The 22,500-nt window shown below is 47.5% G+C and overlaps 2 protein-coding genes across 2 annotated transcripts in view; both read right to left on the bottom strand.

The window, feature by feature from the left end:
• Positions 1 to 3,483: 3,483 nt before the first annotated feature.
• Positions 3,484 to 12,425, bottom strand: arsb (arylsulfatase B). The gene is made up of 8 exons (XM_056588518.1): positions 11,932 to 12,425; positions 11,551 to 11,737; positions 11,145 to 11,332; positions 10,070 to 10,277; positions 8,316 to 8,559; positions 6,902 to 6,972; positions 4,949 to 5,068; positions 3,484 to 4,840 (listed from the first exon to the last, which is right to left on the bottom strand). The coding sequence occupies exons 1-8, from the start codon at positions 12,193 to 12,195 to the stop codon at positions 4,587 to 4,589; spliced, it is 1,536 nt and encodes a 511-aa protein (XP_056444493.1). The 5' UTR covers positions 12,196 to 12,425; the 3' UTR covers positions 3,484 to 4,586.
• A 252-nt stretch (positions 12,426 to 12,677) lies between these two features.
• Positions 12,678 to 22,500, bottom strand: part of dmgdh (dimethylglycine dehydrogenase) — a 14,396-nt gene continuing 4,573 nt past the window's right edge. The window contains exons 6-16 of the mRNA XM_056588517.1: positions 21,747 to 21,995; positions 21,231 to 21,429; positions 20,565 to 20,734; positions 19,927 to 20,080; positions 18,186 to 18,351; positions 17,215 to 17,345; positions 15,770 to 15,987; positions 15,140 to 15,297; positions 14,539 to 14,598; positions 14,290 to 14,424; positions 12,678 to 13,753 (exon numbers count right to left, since the gene is read on the bottom strand). Of these exons, the coding sequence (XP_056444492.1) occupies positions 13,541 to 13,753; positions 14,290 to 14,424; positions 14,539 to 14,598; positions 15,140 to 15,297; positions 15,770 to 15,987; positions 17,215 to 17,345; positions 18,186 to 18,351; positions 19,927 to 20,080; positions 20,565 to 20,734; positions 21,231 to 21,429; positions 21,747 to 21,995 (1,853 nt within the window). The 3' untranslated portion in view covers positions 12,678 to 13,540. The remainder of the gene's footprint in view (positions 13,754 to 14,289; positions 14,425 to 14,538; positions 14,599 to 15,139; positions 15,298 to 15,769; positions 15,988 to 17,214; positions 17,346 to 18,185; positions 18,352 to 19,926; positions 20,081 to 20,564; positions 20,735 to 21,230; positions 21,430 to 21,746; positions 21,996 to 22,500) is intronic.

Genomic DNA, 22,500 nt, shown 5'->3' with positions numbered 1-22,500 from the left:
GCTCTCACATTCTCAAGGCACACTAAACTATTTAGGTCCGGCCCACGAAGAGGTCTAACATTATTCAAACGTGCCATGCGTGCTTGCCATCTGCTATTCATGCAGGCCGGTCTTTATTGAAAAGTAGAATCTGAATCTGGGTTGTCGGGTTGTGTTTTGGTGTCCATTCATAAAGACTTTGTTCCGATGGCGACTGCCGAACACAAAACTAACCCCCCAAACAAAAAGCTTTGTGTATGTATTTGTCCTTGCCTTTGTGTGGCAAGAGGTTGATGAATGGACTATTCTGAGTCTATTGTGAGTCAGGGGGTAACAACTGGTGCCAGGACCCCTGTGGTGATCAACTTATCTGTGCTCTTTGGTTTTATCATATTAGCTGTTTCTTGTTTGGTTTTTCAACTAAACAAGAGTCTGGGTATTCAGTGGTCAAAACAGCCAAGATTGGATCCATTAAATTCCTGTGGTCACAGTGGCACACTGAACGCCCAGACTTGGATCACCTGGGATCACCGAGTCGGGAAATCATGAATGATACATGCATCTTATCATCTTGGAAAAATCCTATTCTAAAACAAGATATTATTAGTAATAATTTTCTAATAATAAGTTAGTATCATAACTAAAAGTAAATCTGTTTTCTACTCTTGGTGCAAACTTTAGCCTATAAACCATGAACACACATACGCACACACACAAACACAGACAAACACACACATACACACACAAAAACACACACACACACACACACACACACACACACACACACACACACACACACACACACACACACACACACACACACACACACACACACACACTAATATCATAATTATGCATTAAGCCAACATAGGCATTTTCAAATGTTCTGTTTTGTAACTAAAATGTGCTGTTAGTTTGCTCCGGAAAGACATGGAATGAAGCATGTCTACTCCTGAGTGGAAGGTAGGCTTTTGGCCTCCATATTAGCATGTGTTTACTTAAGATTGAACCTACAAAACAAGATCACTTGGCACATTTTCAGTTTCTTCAATAACCGGACACTAGATGTTTACTTTGAACCACAAGAGCTTGAGTTGTTGTCTCTGTAGCATTGTGAACTCTAGGACATTGTCCAATTTTGGGTTTAGCTTACTGGGGTGAACCACCAAAAAGATGATCACAATATAAATAAAGTTTCACTCGAAGGTCCTGTATAAATAGACTAATATTGTAACTCTATAACTATCAACTCTTATGCTGATAGAGATAGGCCTGAATGTTTTTAGTGTATCGAAGTTCATCCAAAGTAGAATGATCATTATATTGCATGTATTTTATTCTTGCATACTGTGACGCTAAGCTTGTTGATTGTCGCACTTTGAAGCCTTCGGGGTCACCTTCACCAGACTGCCCTGCACTGAGACCGCAATCTTTTCACAGACAGAACACAGACACAGACTCAATCCTGTTTGGAATTTCATTCCGGGTCTGACGTCAGAGATCAGCTACCTTGAAGATGTTGCAAAAAAAAGAAGCAAGGATGACACACGCACGCACACACACACACACAATCACACACACACACACACACACACACACACACACACACACACACACACACACACACACACACACACACACACACACACTCACAAAATCTTCCATAGCCCTCGAACTGTAAATGTAGAAGCCTTCCTCATCATATGTCTGGGCCGGTATTCAGGGAGCAGAAGGGGCCGAAACGCCCACTCAAAGCAGTGTCACACACACCAGAGAGAAAGACTGTACCTTACAGAGAGGGTCAGCTCATCAGGGTAAGAAGAAGTGTGAAAGACCCAAAATAAGCCCTCTGTCAGGAGAATGAGGACAGAGGAGAGGAACACAACCACTCTGGTATAAACACACTCACACCTTCAAACTCCCCCTGCACTGCAACCGTGGGTTGGAGGAACGCTGCAGGATGAATCGCGTTCCGATGATGAAGACACAATCATACTGCACTGTATTTAAAAATACACACAAAACATCAAATGAAAAATAGAAATGATCGAAACGCTACCATATTGAAATGCTAAGTGATGCTAAGAATGAATGCTATGAGAGGAAACAAAGGAACTACAGTTATAACAGTAGTACTTTGTGTCTTCAGCAATGCAGAGGGCCATAACGACCTTTGACCTTTGTGAAGTCCCTGGTAGAACCTAGCTTGAGTCTAACGACGTGGCGGCGTTGTGATCTGTGGTTTCTCAGCTACATTCTTCTCTTCTCTCTCTCTAGGTCGTCCTCGGACGAGCTTCCAATCCTCTCGATCCTCCATGCATCTGGCTAGTTTGCCAGGGCTTTCTGCTCCCACGTCTATCAGAAGTATGTCCACGTCTGTCGTCCTCTTGATCAATGCCTGTGTGTTACTTGGTTCCCATAGCACCAGCTTGCTGGAATCTCGCGGTGTCTCTGGCAATGACCAGTCTCATTCTCCTGGCTGCTACCTTCTCGCTCAGCCCTGGTAGCCCACCATACAGATGCTTGTTGGTAACATACACGTTCTGGTTGATGTTAAGTACTGCGCGGAGCATTCTGGTGTGGGCTTCAGGGTCCAGGTTTCACAGCCGTACAGTAGAACAGACTCCACTGTCGCATGAAAGAAGCTGAGCTTGATGTTTCAGGGGAGGTTGGATTTCCATACACAGGCCATGCCATTCAGGGCCCTCCAAGCGAGCGCCTTCCTCACGTTCAGGTCTTGCTCTGATGAGTTCACCCATGAGCCCAGGTACTTGAAGTCATTGACTGCCTTCAGAGCAATGCCCTCTGTCCAGCCATGGCACATTCCGTCTCCACTCTGGTCAAGAGCTCCTGTGCCAGCTCTACACGATCCGATATCTCCCACTCCTCTCATTGGGAGGAGTGTCTTCTGGGGTTGGAAAGCATAGTCTAGGTGTTCACAGCAGAGAAAAGGGACCCTGCATACTATACCATCAAAATAACGCCACAAGGAAAGATTACATTTGCCATTATATGCGATCTCGTTGTTGCCCATAAACAAATTTCTGTTTACCTTAGCCAATCAATTCACCTCTGGATGTCAAAGATCAAAGGCCACATTAGGTCCCCGTCACCCACTCTCAGCAGGGGGGCATTTCCTGTGGTTGTCAACACATTGGCGACGAGGGAGAGGGGAGAGGGGGTCAAACGACAGAAACCAAAGGTCAGAAAGGTCTTAGATCAGCAGCGGTCAAACCTCTGTGTTGAGGCATTCAGATCCAATAGCGCTGGAATGCCTGAAACCAAAAGCACAAGAATCGGCAGGGAAACGGAGTGGGGACGATGCCGAGAAATGACCAACTTTTATTCAAGCATTTAATATATCCATAACACGCTTGTAACAATGGAAATCTAGGAAAAATACAATTTTGGAAGAAATCAAAAGGCTTTTAATTTTTATTAATCCACCAATAGGAGCTGGTGTTCCTAACAAAGATGGAGTCCACACACGATTAAGAGGGTTTGATAAAAATTCATTTATTAAGCCAAAGTAACCAATACGATCAGACTGTTTTATGAGGACATTTATCAGAATAAGAAATATAATTTCCAATTGATTGCATTTGTTTTATCCAAAACCATAACACATTTCAATAAAGCACACACTATAAAACACACATTATGAATACAAAACGTTTTCTTTGTTTACTGTTAAGGGTTAGGGTAGCCCTAACAGAACAATTATCTGAAAGTGCATAGAAAATATGAACAACAATATGAAGATGATTGTCCCTCCGTTTGAAAGCTCATATCATCCTCAAGCCACCAAGCAAGAATTCAGTGAATTCTTGTTCCAAACCCTCACAACCCATCCTAGTATCTATCTATCTATCTATCTATCTATCTATCTATCTATCTATCTATCTATCTATCTATCTATCTATCTATCTATCTATCTATCTATCTATCTATCTAACTATCTATCTGTGTGTGTTGTGCTCACCAATCACGCATAACAGATCCCGGCCGCCAGTAACATGAGGAAAGTGAGACGTGTGCAGCAGACTTCAGCTTGCCTGTCTTCAGATGTCCCTCTAAAGTCTGATCAATGAGGCCAGGGGGGCTCAGGCCTCGCCCTCTAGGCCCTCTAGGCCCAGGGGGGCTCAGGCCTGGCCCTCTAGGCCCAGGGGGGCTGAGGCCTCGCCCTCTAGGCCCTGTACGCCCAGGGAGGCTGATGCCTCGCCCTCTAGGCCTAGGGGGGCTGGAGCCTCCCCCTCTAAGCCCAGGGGGGCTCAGGCCTTGCCCTCTAGGCCCTCTAGGCCCAGGGGGGCTCAGGCCTGCCCTCTAGGCCCAGGGGGGCTCAGGCCTTGCCCTCTAGGCCCAGGGGGGCTCAGGCCTGCCCTCTAGGCCCAGGGGGGATAAGGCCTAGTCCTCTAGGCCCTCTAGGCCCAGGGGGGCTCAGGCCTTGCCCTCCAGGCCCTCTAGGCCCAGGGGGGCTTAGGCCTCGCCCTCTAGGCCCAGGGGGGCTCAGGCCTTGCCCTCTAGGCCCTCTAGGCCCTCTAGGCCCAGTGGGGCTGAAGCCTAGTCCCCTAGGCCTTCTAGGCCCAGGGGGGCTAGAGCCTCGCCCTCTAGGCCCAGGGGCCCCAGGCACCGGTGGGCCCCGGGTCACAGCGGGGGTCCTCCTCCGGGAACACAATGGGCAGAGCCGTTTTCTGGTGGTGGTTGAGCCGACGGAGGAGGAACTCCACCACAGAGGGGTGGCTGTCCGACACCTCCGCCCGCTCCTCGGGGTCGCTCTCCACGTCAAACAGCATGACGGGCTTCAGGGCCCCGGCCCTGGTGCTGTTGGGGCCCCCGGGCCGAGGGAACCACACAGCACATCCTGGGGGGGGGGATATGAAAATATATATGAAGGAAGAGGTGTGCAGATATATGGGGGCAGGATAAGCTGGATGTTGGTTTGACCCCAGAGGTCAGAGGTCACACTGACCCGGGTATCCCGTGAGCAGCTTCCAGTTGGAGTAGCGGATGGCTGCGTGGACCGAGATATTGAAGCCCAGAGACGACCAGCGCCGGTCCTCTCTGGAGGACCCCTCACCCCCCCCCGGGCCTTATGGAATGAGAGAGTGAGAGAGTGAGAGAGTGAGAGAGTGAGAATGTGAGTGTGTGTGGAGAGAGTGATTGAGTGAGTGAGAGTGCGAATGAGTGAATGAGAGAGTGAGAGTGAGAGAGTGAGTGAATGAGAGAGTGAGTGAAATAGAGTGAGTGAGTCACAGAGACATAGAGAGAGACAGAGAGAAGAGATGTTAAAGGAAACCGGCACCAGGATTAAGTGGTTCAAATATAAACCACTTAATGATATATATAAATAAATATATTGATCCGAGACAGAACTTTCATTCTTCCTCCCTTGCCGTGTTTGAGCCAAGTCAGCGAGAAAGCATTTGGGTTGTAAAGGTTCCAACATTGGTAAAAAAAAGAAAAAAAAAAGGAATGATATTATGCAAGACTTTTAACCTTGTGGCTGCAGGAATCTATTCTTCTTCACGTTGTAGTTCCACTATATTCCTAGATCCCTTGACAGCATTTTTTTATTCAAAGTTATTAGCAAGGGGGGGGGGAGTGGATGGATCTGGGCAGCTGTTTCCTTTGACCACAGAGACACTTAAAATGTAACAGAGTTGACCTTTTCTGATTGTCCCACAAGTACTTGTGGCGTGTTTGAAAAAGAAACAGAAATCTGAGCCTGTTAATAAAGCAATGGTATGATGAGAGTACAGAAAACAAGAGAGCGATAACACGAGGGACATTAGGATAGATGATGAACACTAAGGGATCGATAGTGGAGTTTAGGATCCAACATTTTCTCAAGTGAATTGAATGATAGAGGAATCCACTTAGTTAGAAGTAAGAAGTAAGAAGAGAAGAGATGAGGAGAGGAGGGGAGAGACGAGACGGAATGAGGAGGAGGAGAAGGAGGGAGAAGAGTTAAAGAGATGAGGGGAGGAGGACGAGGAGGAGGACAAGGAGGAGGAGGACAAGGAGGAGGAGGAGGGAGAATAGGAAAAGAGATGAGGAGAGGAGGAGTAAGAAGAAGAGAAGAGGAGAGAGGATGCTGCTGAAAGTGTTTGTAAAGATGTGTTCTTTTTGAGAGCTAACAAGAAGCCAGGAAAATAGAGGGGGCGTGAAATACAAACATAAAAACCACGGAAAATAACACACCGTACGATAGGGCAGTAAACAAAGAATGAAAGAGCACATTTGGACGGTCAGAATTGTTGTCCCTATGGTGACAGCCGTTGCAAACATAACGATAGCTGGAAACATGGGCTGCCATTGTCCTATAATCAAAGTGAGATCATTGCTGACATTAAACATCAAAAAAAAAATCCTTGTTGACATGAGGTGCAAAGCCGACATTGTACAATAAGTCATCTCAGATGCAGTATTCTTAATACTCTATAGCAGAGATTCTGGGTGGAGACGGCACAGTCTGGAAACAAGAAACCCCGCGCTTGTTTCCTGTTTTAGCCCACAAAATAAAACTCATTGGAGGATGGAGCTTACAGAAGGGGATTTTAATATGTCTATTACTACAGTGGCCAGTCCACAAGTGTTGATTTGGAACCGGCCAATCTTATACAGTTTACTACTGCTGGCCGAGTATGACAAGCCACTTACAAGCTTACAGATCCCGCCTCCAGCAACATGATTGGTCAAAACTACTATGAAGCAAAAAACAGTGAAACAGCCCGCTCCCTCAGGTCTGAGCTGTATGCCATCAGGCCGTAGAGATTACTCTACAGTCTGAAGTGTGCGACTGCAGCCTGCTTAACCCCAACCTGCTTCTTCATGACATGCATCTCAGATCTGGAGGGCAGCGATTCAAATGCTACGTGCCTGTTCAGGATTCATTTGTAACGTGTTTAAAAACTGAACTCACATGCTCCCATGTCCACAAACAGAGGGTCGATGTTGTGGAGCAGCTCCACCCGGGGCGAGGCGCTGCCATGGCTGCAAGACAAACGCAGAATTATAACGGTGAGTGGCAGGAACACACACACACACACACACACACACACACACACACACACACACACACACACACACACACACACACACACACACACACACACACACACACACACACACACACACACACACACACACACACACACACCCCCTGAGCCTGGACCGCTGTGCACCACAGAGAGGGGCGGCACCGCTCCCCCTCACCGCAGCGTCCGACCGTCTCTCCCCTCCATCCATCCCTCCCCCCCTCCCTCCCATGTACCGCGTCCGGGTCCGTCCGTCCCTCCCTCCCTCCCTCCCTCCCTCGCTCCCTCCCTCCCTCGCTCCCTCCCTCCCGCCCTGCTACCGTCCTGCGGGCCGCGTCCCGTCTCGGTTCAGTTGTCCGAGACGTCTAGATGACAGAGCTCTGGGGGAAAGAGTTAACTGCCAATTAAAGAGAGAGGCAGGGCCAGTAAAAACAATGGCGGCCAGCGGTTTGAGCCGTTGTCAGGGTCACACTGCGACACGTCACCTCCACCCTGCAGGAATATCACAGTTTAACCAATTAGGGGGAGCGGAATTTGTGAGTTGTAGGTTATGCACTGAAAGTCTGTATGACTGGGTGCCATGTTCCGCTGAAAATATAAAGTCATGCACAGTCACTCTGAATGGGCACTGGTCTGCGGAGCCAAATAAAACTCCTAAAAATTATTTTTACACAAAAAGTTTATCACCGCCAGTAAACCGTAAAGTTGTGCCTTGTGGTATCAACTCTGTCTCAAAGCGTGCCAGTGGGTCTCGGTTATGTCAGCCAAACAGTTCTCTCTCTAAAAGTAGAGAATAGGTAGAGCAGGATGGTAGCCTTCACTTTGAGGGAACCACACACCGACATTTGTGCTTTATACAATCCAACGGCAAGCCGATTTCTGGAAGAGAGAGCGGAGAGCGAGAGGCGGTCAGAGGAGAGACGGAGGAATACACTTTTTGTGTGAGAATGACCGATGGAATTTCCTTTTCTTTCGGGCTCCCAGGGTCTCTGCAACAAAGGCCTTATTGAAGAGAAAGGGCTCTTGTAAGAAGAAGACTGGCTTGGTCTGGGAGAGGAGAAGATACAGAGAAAGAGAGAGAGTCAGAGACAGGGAGAGAGACCGGGAGAGACAGAGAGAGGAAAGGGTGAGGGAGAAACATACAAGAGAGGAGAAGAAGGAGCAAAACAAGTAGAAGAAAAAGGAGACTGAGAAGAAGGAGGGAGGGTGAAGTATAGAAGTGGAGGCCAGGCAGTCCAACAGTATATAAAGGCCTAAGGCCTTTATATAACCCTTTATATACCCCCCCCCCCGGCTCACCTGATGGTCTTCCACACGTTGAAGCCGTCCAGGGGCTTTGTCCCGTTCAGCGTCCCCCCCGCCAGGCCCACCAGGGTGGGGAGCCAGTCCGAGACGTGGAGGAGCTCCCGGCTGACGGACCCGGGTCGCTGCAGCAAAGGGCTGGCCACGAAAGCCACGCCCCTGACCCCACCCTCCCACAGAGAGACCTTTCTCCCCCGCAGTGGCCAGTTGCTCCCCCCCGAGAGGGTCTGCCCGCCGTTGTCTGGGGGCGGGAGGCACAGGAATGTACCAGGTAAACGTGTGTGCCAATAATGATGTTAAACTCACATTTTGGACAATACCACAAAATGGTGGCCCCCTACATAGCGCACTATATAGGGCACAAGTTCACTCATTGGAACAAAGCCCTTGTGTTTTGCTCTACTCATCATCGCCTGACAAATCCCCCAGTCTCAATCATCACAGCACGGGGTCGCTGCCACACCACCACGTCGCACCGCAGGGAATCCAACTTGGACAAGGGATGACAGCCTGGTTTCTGGTCAGACATGGCTCACAGCTTGCAGAGTTGAATCTTGGTTTCATGGGAGTGAAGCCTCTAGTTCCTTCTGGTCAGTGAGTCATTTAGGTGACACAGTGCAAACGCTAAGCAGGGTCTGCCTTGTAATCAGCAGTTTCCCCCGTCTAGCCTGATTGGTTGAAGAGTTGGAAGCTTTAGATATTCATAGATATTTTGGTACTCTGCTTAGAATGTCCTTTAAGAGGAATAGTGGGTTCAAAACTTCCTCAAACTGAGGGGCATTATCTTGGCGGGTAGATGGGGGCATTTCATTTGATACTACTGTGATTACACATGTATCAACGTTTTGATGTTGCAGCTGTTAAGAAAGTGGAATTAGAGACGGCAGAGTTGTTACAAAAGATTCCCAATCATGAGTCTACAATCGATGCAGAAATGAGTCCACGTTCTCAGCGCTGGAGAACAGGGTTCAGGCCCAGGCTAGGGACGGTTCAGTTCAGCTTGTAAGTGTTCATTGATATTGTGTGCACTGCGTAGCTTCACAAGTCAACGCAATGTTCCCACACAGATTCTGTCAGTGTACCAACTCTGCTGGCAGGAATGACATCAGCCCATGCAGCGAGGAGAAAGGCAGACATCTTTGTTAACCAGCTTCACACCCCGTCAGCAGAGCTCGCAGTGTCTGTCTGGCACATGGCTGGAGACCGGTTGCCGAGAAGCTTCCAGAACAATGAAAACAGGCCATCTAGCAGCGCAGCACCACAGGCATAAAACACTCCACTTTACTTGCGCAGCATTGTTGCTGCCCTCCTAATTACCCTTTAAAACATATCCCTTAAAAAATAACGTCATTTTTCCTCCTCCTCCTACCCCTGTTCAAAGGCTCCTACCTACTTCAGATCCAAACTTCTAAAATGGCCCCAGATGTGGAAGTCCGAGTAGCGGCGGAATGAGAAACCAACTGAGAAATGCTTACATAATAGTGTGCTACACTGTGCTGCACTACTTATATGCCTCTCACAAAAGTAAATCTTACACTGGGGTTTTTGCTTCCATATTATCTCCATAAAACATTGTTGTAGGAAGCGACGTTAAAAGAATATTGAGGCTACCGCTGGACGTGCCAGGAGAAAACGAGTGGAAAGGCTGCCCTCTTGTGGTTCCCCAAAGTACCACCACCCCCCCCCCCCCCCCCCCTTTAATATTGAAGGACAATTGCAGAAATAACCCTGCGGCCCAGACCGAGCAGTACCTGTTGAGAACACCAGGACGGTGTTGTTCCAGAGGCCCGTCTCCCGCAGCGCCGCCGTGATGTTCCCCACCGCCTCGTCCATGGCCGACACCATGCCCGCGTACAGCCGGCGGCGAGGGTCCTCGATGAAGGCATACGGCGCCATGTAGCGCTCGGGGACCTGGAGGGGGCTGTGGATGGCCTGCAGCGCCACGTACAGGAAGGCGGGCTGAGGGGAAGGACATTTACACCACATTTAGGGGATTGCTGACACTTTTATCCAAAGCGACCTACAACCATTCATCCACACATTCACACACCGACGGCGGTGTCAACCACGCAGGGCAACAGCCAGCTCGTCAAGAGCAGTCAGGGTGAGGCGTCTTGCTCAGGGACACCTCGACACTCAGCCAGGAGGAGTCGGGGATCCAACCAGCAACCTTCCGGTTCGGAGCCAACCTGCTCTATCTCCTGAGCTACTGTCGCCCGACATGACAATGTGCAAAACATTGAGACATCATCTCACCACCGAGTTTTGTGTTGACAAGGCAGCGTCCTATGTCTATCCCCTGGTGTTGTCAAATTGTGGGCGGAGTGGTGTCCAAACTTGCTGGACAGAGGCGACCTGTCCGTCACACAACCGGAAGGACTCTCCCACTTGTGATGTCACAAATGGATCAATTTACAATGGCTTGTGATGGGCCACACAAAATAGGCAGCTCTTTAAAATGACAGCTTGATTACGCAGCACCTGACGTTTAGATGAGAGGGGTTTGTGTTGAGATATCAACATAGAAAGAAAGAGCATCGTTTGAATAAGCCCATAGGATTTTACATTTGTTCAAATTAAGCAGAATTCTGTCTTGTCTCTTGAGATTGTGTTTGCAAGATGTTGACCAGTTGATTGAACATTAGGAAGCAAGTGGAAACCAAATAATCTCAAATAAAGTACAGTAAAGTAGTACAATAAAGTACACAAAAACTACGTAATCGGTTGCAAACAATAATTAGGGAGTAAACTAATTGTACAGCACTGCCCACCACTAGAGGATGCTCGATACCTTCACATACTGTACACACTGTATGAAGGCATTACCTTCCTGGGATCCTGATTGGATATAATCTTGACGACTTTCTCAGTCAGCAGCTCAGTGGAATATTGTCCTTCGTATCCCGTGGCAATCTCTTCCCCATCCCTCAGATCCAGAGCACAGCGGGTGAGTTTGGAGGGGAGGGGGTGGCAGCGCACGTGACTGAAGTAGTCCTCAGAGCCGGTCAGGTAGCCTTGGGGAGGAAAGGTCAAAAGGTCATCCCTGAAGGTTAGGTAGATCCCAAAGTAAAACCTTTTTGGTTGAACTCTGCTTGGGTCCCACGTAGTGTGAACGTTTATGTTAGGAATTTACAACCAATATGGAGCCAGGAAATTGCTCTCTGAACTCTATGTTGTGTGTTTCTGCGAAAAGTTGTGTGAAACACTGGCATAATAAACTGTGTACACCTACCAAAAAAGCTGTCGAAGCCCCGTCGGGTGGGCAGGCAGTCCTTCCTGTACATGCCCAGGTGCCACTTCCCCACCATGTGGGTGTCATAGCCGGCCTGCCTCAGGAGCTGAGGCAGCAGCTTCTCCTCAAGTGGAACACAGTATGGCTGGCACGGCCAGATGATCTGGTGCTGCATGCCTGTGTGGATCTGCAGCAGCAAGGAAGGACAGTCTCAAAACAATGCATGTTTCTAGTTGTGTTGTAAATCAATCCATCTTCTCGAAGTCAACTTATCCTGCCCTTTAACAGCGCAGCCCCGTAATATTGTGGCATTCCTCTGTGAAAGGGGAATGGACGACCTCTGGTGGTCGTCCATAGTTACATCCCCAGGGGTGTACCCACCTGGTATCTCCCGGTCATGAGTTGATTCCTGGAGGGGGTACACAATGGCTGGACATAGTAGTTCTCCAGTCTGACGCCAGTGGCAGAGAGTGCGTCTAGGTTGGGTGTCTTGATCTCTGAGTTGTGATATCCGACATCATTCCATCCGAAGTCATCGGCCAAGATGAATACTATGTTGGGGGGCTGGCTCTCCGCTCTGAATAACGGTATCATGTGAAGGAGTAGCACTACGATACTGGGACGGGTACATTTTCGCACATGCATTTTACTTCCACGGATTTCCTCTACATTCAATTTCTTCTAAACAAGGAGGTCGGTTAGCCGACTGGTCTTCTGCTTTTCAAATTATAAACAAGGAAGTGGATTAATGTAGCTCTTCGGTGACTGGAGCCATATGGGTCTGGAAGTGGGCGGTCTGAAAGAAGTGGGCGTTACGAAACAAGTTGGCGGTGCGACAGATGGTTCCTCATCATTTCTTGAACCGGGTCAGAGTCAGACTTTGGTTTTTGAAATCCAACACAACCCAGGACTGTTAACAAGGGAGGGATTTTGTTTAGCTTTTTTAAATGTAATTTATTTAGTATACTTTTTGTATTAGCCCTACAGTGTTCATCTCAGAACCTTTGGTTAGCAGTGATGCGCCTGATCGGGCCCTCTATGAGTCATTGTGTGTTCTTCTATATCTACTTCTATATCTAAAAGAAAGGGAGACAAATGTTGACCCTGGACAACAAAATGCAACAATGTGCAAGCAGTTTTCCAATTTATATGCCAACGTCAAATTAAAAAGCTTTATAAAATCTGCCCAAATAACAGCAAACTTATTATTATTGTTTTGGAAAACAACGTTTTCTAACTATTGCCTTTTATTTAATACATTTTAAATTAGGCTTAAATTAAACAGGACCAGTTTAATGAACATCAACGGTATTGTGAAAATGTACAAAAAGTAGTGTGCTGTAAGCACTGTTCCCTTTGTTTCTTGCTGTATATCTGACATTGTATTTTTCATTTTGTTAAATTAAAATCAATTGAACGACTGTGTTCAACACATCCATGAAATGTTATCACATCTCAACTGTAAATTATGCAAACTTAAGCAAATGTATGCAATATATTAGACCTACCTATTGAAAAATACTATTTAGTTTTCCTTTCATTATAAAAGCTTATGATTTAAGATGTAGGTATTGAATTCTTCAAGATAAAGAATAAGGCAATTATGCATCAGGAAGCAAATATACATTAAGCATCACCACCGTCACAGTAAAATGTAAGAAGATCAACTCCATCTCAGACTTCTTTAGAGAATACTGACAAACAACTTAGGTCAACTGCACCAAAGGCAAAAAGCTGAACAGGAAGTGACTGAACCAAAGAGGGCCCTTTGTGACATAACCACAGCTTCAGTTTCCATGCCCACTTCCCCTTCGAGCTGCATGTACCTTCACATCATTCAAACAAAAAGCTCAATGCATTGGAAAACCAATACAAGCATCTTTGTTTTGTCTTTTTGTTCTTCATAAACCACGTGTCTCCTCATTCACGGTAATTAAAACCAGAAAGAGAAATAGCTCATCGTCGGCTAGTCAAGGGTTGGGGATTCTGCTCAGGCTTTGCTCTTGGACTTCTTCTGCAGCCTGGTCCTCGTAGGTTCGGTGAGGACGAGAGGTTCCTGGACCACCATGGCAGCGTACTTCCTCCCCAGCATCTCCACCTCCACCTTCTGGCCCACGGAGCACAGCTCCACCGGCAGGTAGGCGAAGGCCAGGCTCTGCTGGGTGCTGTAGCTGTACGCCCCAGACGTCGTGTTGCCCACCACCTGCCGAACAACACCAGGGCAACGTGTCGGGTTAATTCTTCTGGAATATTCATCTGAATATTGGGTTCCATAGGACATTGAGAAGGCGTTGTCCAGGGCCAGCGCTGACCGTTTCGGTCCCCTAGGCGACTCAAAGTTAAATTGCGCCCTGGACAGGGCTTCCCGTGCCCCCTCCCTTCTCCGTTCCGTTTGGGAACATGTTTGGTTTCATTTCGCTTGTTTCGTGTATTTCTATTAATTAATTAAGGGCGCCACCAGAGAGCACCCCCAACACATTTGCCGCCCTAGGCAATCACCTAGGTCGCCTATGCTGAGCGCCGGCCCTGGCATTGTCAAACCCGTCACACTAGCTTCAGCTTGGATGCCCAACCAATAGAAAACCACCACTCTGGAAAATATATTAATGAGGAGCAGCAGACAGTTTATAATTTAACAAGAATTCTGCTTGTTTAACAACTTTATAATTTTTGGTGGGACCCAAACGGAACTGTATTAAAGTTGAACTCTGAGGTATAACAAAGCAACGTGAAGCCCACCTTGCCATTGAGCCAGATGGTCTCATTGCCCTCGGGGTCCACGTTGTCGGTGTCCATGGTGAGGTAGGATAGCTTCCTCTTTAGACCCTGGGCCTTGACCTCCTGCAGGGCTGCCTTCCCAATGAAGTCTGCGGGCTGCAGACCAGCACAAGACAAGAAAACAAGTTATCATCAGCAGCAGCAGCAGCAGCAGCAGCAGCAGCAGACTGCAATATTGGGATCGAAGCCCGTACATAAATCAGTTGTTACCTTGTTCAGTTTGATGAAGTACTCTAAGCCTGCCTCCAGAGGATTGGTATCACAGTTCATCTTGAGCAAAGGGGGAAAACCATGTTAATTTAATCATGTATAATAATTGTATGTTTAAAGTTACATTGTGTAACATATAAAGTTATATACCTTTTAAGTTCGTAGCTTAAAATGCTTGTAGCTTTAAGTTCGTAGCTTAGTCAATGCTGATCCATAGTGATATCAATAATGTTAAAAATAGGTTAAAATGTTATCAAATGTCATGTTTTTAAAAAACTATAAAAATGCTTGCCAACCCGTACCTCTCTCTTTGTTTACAAGAAACATCTCCCACTCAACTTGAAACCCCTCCGACTCACCAGAAACCCCTCCCACTCGCCAGAAACCCCTCCCACTCGCCAGAAACCCCTCCGACTCACCAGAAACCCCTCCCACTCGCCAGAAACCCCTCCCACTCACCCCTCCCCGTAACGCCACCCAGCCGAGCTACGCTAGTTCACATCCAACAGCTCTAAAGCCATTCAGAGGGGACACAACTCTGAAAACCTCCTGCCTACTAACGATGAAAGGTCAAAGATCATTCTATCAGGGTGGGCAGTACCTCGGCCCCCCATCCTCTGAAGCCCTTCTCCAGCCTCATGGAGTTCATGGCGTAGGTACCGAAGTTATCGATGCCCTCCTCCTGGCCAGCCGCCATGATGGCCTGGTACAGAGCGGCCATGTCCTTCTGCTCCATGTACAGCTCCCAGCCAAGCTCCCCTACACACACACACACACACACGTACACACGCACGCACATCGACGCACATGCACACACACGAATGCGCACACCCGCACACACACGTTAAACATGCACACACACACACACACACACACACACACACACACACACACACACACACACACACACACACACACACACACACACACACACACATTAAACAAAGAGTCAGTGTGAGTGTGTACCAAAAGGGTTCCCAATCTACGGGTTCAGAACATCACTAGATATGCATATGAGTTTACAGGAGATGGATTATTTCTAAGATACGTTTTTGATTTACAAATCTATTATAATCTCAGCTCCTGTAGAAAGACGGATCTGCCTAAAGTTCTGGGAGTGAACCAGAACCAAGGGAACTGGGTATTAAATCCCAGAAAAGCAATCAACTAACTAAACTTGGAGTAGTATCTCTACATATGTGATATAAACGGTTCGGAAGGTGTTCAGTACCTGTGTAGGAGATCCTAATGGCCTGCGTCGGAATGCCCGCCAGCTTGATGGTCTTGCAGTGGAGGAACTTGAACCCTGCGTCGCTCAGGTCCTCATCGGTGATCTTCTGGAGAACCTTCCGGGCACTGGGTCCCGCTACGCCCAGAACGCCAAAGTCCTCGGTCACGTTCTTGATGTCTACCTCGTAGCCGCCTTCCATGATCTCCTTCTCCATCCACCTGGGGAGACAGAGGTGGTCAGATGGGATGATGTGGAGTGGTAGGCGAGGGGCTGGGATATCGACCCCCTTCCGAAGGGTTGTGTGTTTGAGCCTTGGTTTGCACGGTCTAGCTGCGGGCCTAACCTTCATCTGTTCCGTACCGACAAGCATCTCATTGCACTGTAAGTTACATGGACTGTAGCCCCTGCTAGTTTATTGTAGGAGTTCCTTTAAAGGACTAACATATTAATAAGGGAAATGTATGTCTTAAGCTCAGTTCACCTGATTTTCTGATCGCCATGATTTTCAGAAATCAAAGACAAAAGCCCGAGCTCGGAGGCTCCGTTGAGCGCTCCGGTGAGCGCTCCGGTGAGCGCTCCGGTTAGCGTTCCGGTTAGCGCTTGGAGCTCTGCCGACGTCTCACAGAGCTCCAAGATATCTAGCAGGTTAAATATATCTATATTTATAGATATAATCTATCATTATATAAAAACAATGAGGATAACCACCTTCTTGCGGGCGTTCTATTTTAGTGTGTGTCTCTTTGGCGCGCGTTTTGGTGACTTAAGGTGGCAGGACCAGAAAAAGTAAGTGGAGACCAGACTAAGGTAGTAGAGAACGGACTAAGGTGATTTGGAGACCAGACTCCATTTGGAGCCTTCCTCGTGCAACATTTTCAAATGTGCCACTCCCTGTTGCAAATCAGTCAACAGGAGTGCGAAATCTCAACGACCTCAGGATACCCGTGACAAGATGTTACAAGTTGTCTAATATGTGCATTGAGGCGATCTCGCAGCTAGACCAGTTGTGTAGTGTGTAGGGCCTACGGCCACACACACACGTTTCAAAGAGCATGTTGTGAACAGAGGGCGTGTCTTGAACATATAAACTAGTTTTTCTAGTCCATGCTGTAATTAAAGTGTCAGATTTAACCACTCTACTGCAGCAGGTAGTTATGTAGTATTAGGGTCATGGTGTGTTATGTACTATTATGTACTATTAATGTGTGTGTTTGTGTGTGTGTGTGTGTATGTGTGTATGTGTGTATGTGTGTACGTGCGTGTGTGCGTGCGTGAGTGAGTGAGTGAGTGAGCGAGCGAGCGTGTGTGCATGTTGGTGCATGTCGGGTGTGTGTTTGTTTGTGAGTGTGCGTGAGTATGCAGCGTGCGTGTGTGTCGTGTCTGTGAGTGCGTGTCTGTGTCAGGTGAGTTAGGTGTGCCCATGAATACCGGGGGCCCCCTCTTACCGGAGGTCGTGAAGCTCGGACCCAGAGCCGGTGATCAGCATGAACTCGCCAGGAGCCGACTGCGTGATGGTGACCTCAGCGTACACGTGCCCGCTGGGGGTCAACATGTGACTGATGTTGGTCAGACCCACCTGAGGAAAATGGGTGCAGATGAGTGAGGAGGGGCACGCCATATAGGACTCAAGCTTAACCTTGAGGAGGTACGCAGAAAGAGGGACGGATCCAGGGATGTTAAGGGGTGTAACGGATACTGTACTGGACAGATAATGTAAAGGGAGCCACTCCATAGTATGGAGACATTGATACATGCATCACCAGTCTATAACTAATTTGAGTGTGAACACTACACTAGGAGCAGGTAAGGAGGACATCAGGCAAACCACCGAGCTGAGGTCCCAGCACACAGCACAGCACTTGGATCCTGCCTTTTGATTATGCTTCTTTAATTACTTTGGATCAATGCTCCTTCAAGTCAGTAGGTGAAGCGATATACTGTTTGCAATTTAAAAGGTGCTGTAGGTACTTTTTAAGAGTTATCATTTGAGTTTAATAGGTAAGAAATACCATAGCCATCTGTCCGCAGTTATGAGTGAAATTTTCTGTGAGAAGATCTGTTTAGAGGGGACTGCGCCCTCCTCTGTGAGACCGTTAACATTTTGGAAGGCTCCCGACTCATGAACACTTGGGGAAATCCATCTTTCCTGTCAATCATATTCGTGCCCTCAGTGTTATGATCTCAATGGCAGAGGGATGTAGGGAGGGAGGGAGCAGTATGGGCGGTCTTGCTCTCATCCGCTCACTCACTTTGTAACTCTCAAATCCTACCTACCGCCACTTTAAGCTTAAAAAATAATGAAAAAATTATCCTAGTATGAGGGGCTCAAGTAATTCTACAATACTGTGCAGTTCAGACATTGAATTATTTAGTACATCGATAATTAAATAATGAAGTAAGACCATGGGAATTGTACCTTTGGCATCGTGTTGGCAAAAAGTCTATCCAGCAGCTTCTGGGAGTCCCTCCCCTTCACGGTGAACTTGCCGAAGGGCGTCAAGTCGATGACACCAACCTTCTCCATCACCAGTTTGCACTCCCTACCGACCGGTCCAAACCAGTTGGTCCGACGGAAACTAGGCCTACGGAACACCAGACAAACATGACCATTAGTGATGCCCCATTAGGGATGGAGGATACAGGAACAGTTTACAGGAGTTAATTCAACCTCACCAGAGGTCACCACCTGATGCTATTTGTAATGTAAGTAATGTAGGTTATTTAAAGGTCCCATGGCATGCAACTTTATGGATGCTTTTATATAGGTGTTAGTTGGCCCCTAATACAGTATTTGACGACGTTCAAGGAATTTAGCCTTGGTGCAGAATAACAGCCACAACGAGCCAGTCCCACAATGAGCTTTCCACAAACGTGCCGTTTTTTAGAGGCGGGTCAAGGTGGAGGGTCAGGGTTTGGCCCTGAGCAGCTTGCGACCACGGTACTAAGCACAAGTGTTTACAGTGGATGCATCGCAATGGCTCGGATTCATAATATCATCCGGAGGCGCACATAGCTTTTGGCCGTGTTCTGTTAATATAATACTCCAGGTAGTACGGCAGGAGTCCTGGAGCTTTATATCGAAATAATATCATATCATATAGAGTTATCTATATAATATAATATATATTAAACGACTGCGTCGGGTCCTCCGACATCTCTAGTTCTTCCACTTCCACATCAATCTGAAGTACAAACTGAACCTCGTCATGGAGGAGCAAGGGATTGTTGCCATTTGTGGACTGCCGGTACTTCCACAACGAGACTCGTAGTGGGGGTTATTTCGGCCAAGGTTATACATCTAACGCCATTTCTAGCCACTGGAAGAACATAGGCAGGCTAGGGGAACTCATATTAATGTTAGAAAACCTCATAAAGAGACATTTTCATGCCATTGGAACTTAAAAATAATAAATGATAAAGGCCTCAAATAATAGCACTGTTAAATACTAATGTGAGAATAAAATTGAGAAGACATGCAAGTTTAAATAACATTGTTGTGTGCATGGGAATGCAAATTATTAGTCATTCCATTTCTAGAGGCAGAATAGGAATGTAATCTTACTAGAAATTCCTCAGATCCATCTCAATGCTTTATAAAAGGTAATGAGCTGATTAGAACGTGGGGTTGGTGGTGTTGAGGTGGGGAGCAGACAGCTGTGGTTTTGGATCCATAATCTCAAAGGTGGGCTTGTATAACATGGGCTCTGAGTAAGCATGGGGTCGCTGACACATTGACAGAATCCACGTCCCTGCTGGAGGTCAGGCCGAGGTTATCTGGTCCGCTGAAGGACAGCGCCACTATTCTCACAGACTCCGGATTAGGGATAAAATAACTAGTGACTTGGATCAGTAGTAACGCTACACAGTGGTGGAGTGCTCCGTTAAAAAGGCAATCTGCTGAGACATGGTTGAACAAAAAGGTTGATCGTTGGCACTACCATTAAAAAATGCATGCGTGTGCGCATGTGCTTGTGTGTGTATGGGTGTGTAAGCGGCCCGCAGCAATGAAACCGGAGAACAGAATTTCAATTTCATGGGAAACTGACACTATAATTAACAGTGCCACACACAAAAGCATTTTAGTTGCAAAATGAGCTGTTACTAATGAATAGTGAACACTGAGTTTGTCTCTGAACTGAAGATGTGGGTAACGTTACTTGTATCCGGCGTCGTCTCCATCCTTGCAGAACCAGTGGGGCTGTTCCCATCCGGAGTGGAAGCCCATGGAGGCCTTGTCCTTCAGGAGGTTATACACCCCGCTGGTCCTGTAGGTGGGGCGGCCAGCAAAGCGCTCCTCCTTAGGGAAGCCCACTGAAGTAATCAAGAGCAGAGCAGCGACAGTGTGAGCTTCTAACAACAAAAAACATTATTATCATAAACATTGTGAGTTTATTGGGCGTGTTGCTGACGTGTTGATGACGTTTCTATCATGAAACTGGCAAAACCGGGAGCCTCGTACTTTTTGCTTCTCGCCTGTATTTGCGTTCTAACTTTAAACTGCTTTCCACTCTTCTGTAAATAAAGTGGCTCAGCCGCCATCTTCTAAAACAAAACAGTGCGACTTGCGCTGCATACATTATGCGTCACGTCCGGCCTCCTACACGCTCTGCCCGGGCGCAACCCCTCGCCTACAGTTCCGGAGTATCTCCAGTACGCGTGATGAACACGTCTGATGCGGCTGATCTCCTGTGTTGCATGTGTGAACGGGCGACTCCAAATCCTCTCCGGAGCTGATTCTCACGAGAGGATCTGGAGCTCCTGTGCGAAGGGCCCGTTAGCCCACCGGACCACCTACCCACGTTGTTGTAGCCGTACGACTCCCTTGCCTTGGCGCACATGTAGGGAACGTCCGTCCATCGGCCGTAGCGGTTGGGGTCACACTCAATGAGATCATAGGGGGGCTCCCCAGAGATGATCCAGTCACTCAAGAACTTCCCGATTCCTCCAGCGTGGATCACCCCGTAGCTGGTGGGGAAACACCACGTTCAATCAATTAGAATGAGGCCTGATAGCGGCGAGGGTGTTTGCAATGTGCGAAATAATACGGATTTACCCATGAGACCCCCTGAAAGCCTCAAAAACAAAATTTGAGGGGGTCTAAAATGTCAACAAATGTATTTACAAATATGTTATTTTTTGCCAAGCGAAGCCAGCCAGTCCTGTGCAAATTAGCCATGTATTTCGCACACTGGGTGTTCGATACCCAGCCGAAAGGCACAGGGTTTGTTTGCACCTGTAGCCATCCTTCAGCTGAATAACCGCTACCTGCTCCTTAATGACCCGTCTCTGTAATGTCTAACCCCTACCTGCTCCTTAAAGACATGTATCTAAATGAACTATAAGCTCGCTTGGATAATTATTATTATTTTAATGTTGGCTAACCCTTGACTTTTAAGTAACATGAACTGACTTAAATGTGTAAACACACATCTAGTTTGAGCAGAAGAACAGCTCGACTCACCCGAAGCCGATGGCCGTCCAGTAGTTGCTAGCTCCCTGGTGCGGTCCCACCATTGGAAGCAGATCAGGCGTGTATGTGATTGGTCCAGACACGATATTAATGATGTCAGCCGTCTTCAGCACGGGAACCATCTCCATGGCCATCTCCACGTGGTCCATGATTCTGTCCAGGTCTGACTCAAACAGCTCCTTACCAAACCCTGAGGATGAACAAGCAATTAGAATGATGGCTACGATAACACGAGCTAGGACAGCGAGAGACTGTTACACATCAGATAGCCCTGATAGATACGTCAACAAACATGTTTTCATCAATGTGATATTATCAGGTAAAATAAAGTAATGTAAATATCTGTCTCTTTATTTTAGGAGTTACAGACTATGTGCTTTATTTAATTTCACTGGGAAGCATATAAAATAAAATAAGAGCTTTTATAAAAAAATAAAAGATTGAAATACATGAAAATGGACCAATGAGAAGGCCCTTTATGTATCCAGGGAGAATCGGGCCACTGACCTGGCGGCACTCCGTCTCTGACCCAGGAGTCCTGCAGCACCATCTTCTCCATCTTCTCGTAGGGCCCGAAGAGCAGGCCGTCCCTCTCCTGGCGGAGGTAGTACGAGCCCTCCAGGTCCCGGATGACGGGCAGCTCCGTCTTCAAGGCCTTCACCTCCGGCACCGTCGCCGTGACGACGTACTGGTGGTGAACCGGGATAGTGGGGTGCTGGAAGCCAATCAGGTTGCCCACCTCTCTGGCCCAGAATCCTGTCACCAATCAACATACGTGTGTAAGTCCACGATCATCATTAACAACCATATCTTATTTGGTCTTTGGGTGTTGTTCAACCAAGTGACCTAATGAAAACAAACATAAACATATATAGATATTTATACATCAAAGCACTGTTTTCAGTTGCTTGCATACACCAATAGCTTTTCAGCAGTACATTGAAATGATTTGGCGAGATCTTTTTCAGATGGTTTAACGCTCTGCCGCCCCCTTGTGGACACTTTAACATGAGGTGGAGACAACACCAAGCAGCCCTGCGAAGGTCCGCCTGGTGTAACTGAGTCCTGACGTGGTCCTTCAGAAACACGTTGACGGCAGAACTGCAAATTCAGCCGGTCCCTTGCATTGTTGAGTCCATGCTCTGCCAATGTAGCAACTATCCGTCCTCCACTCATTGCTAACGCTGGGTTTAGTACGACGTTAGGAGTAGGAGGAGCATGGCGCAAATCGAAAGCATAGAGGAACAGGGAAAGAGACACC

This window comes from Gadus chalcogrammus, chromosome 4, assembly GCF_026213295.1.
Source record: "Gadus chalcogrammus isolate NIFS_2021 chromosome 4, NIFS_Gcha_1.0, whole genome shotgun sequence".
Lineage (NCBI taxonomy): Eukaryota > Metazoa > Chordata > Actinopteri > Gadiformes > Gadidae > Gadus > Gadus chalcogrammus.
The sequence above is the reverse complement of the archived record's forward strand: the minus strand, read 5'-3'. Positions and strand labels throughout refer to the sequence as shown.

Excerpts from the sequence above, each read along its gene's own strand:
- arsb (XM_056588518.1), bottom strand. The coding sequence starts at position 12,195 with ATGCATGTGCGAAAATGTACCCGTCCCAGTATCGTAGTGCTACTCCTT. Across the intron at positions 6,973-8,315 it reads AACGTGTGGAAGACCATCAG|CCATGGCAGCGCCTCGCCCC; the intron begins GTGAGCCGGGGG and ends TTTGTCTTGCAG. Across the intron at positions 5,069-6,901 it reads GTTTGTGGACATGGGAGCAT|GCCCGGGGGGGGGTGAGGGG; the intron begins GTGAGTTCAGTT and ends TCATTCCATAAG.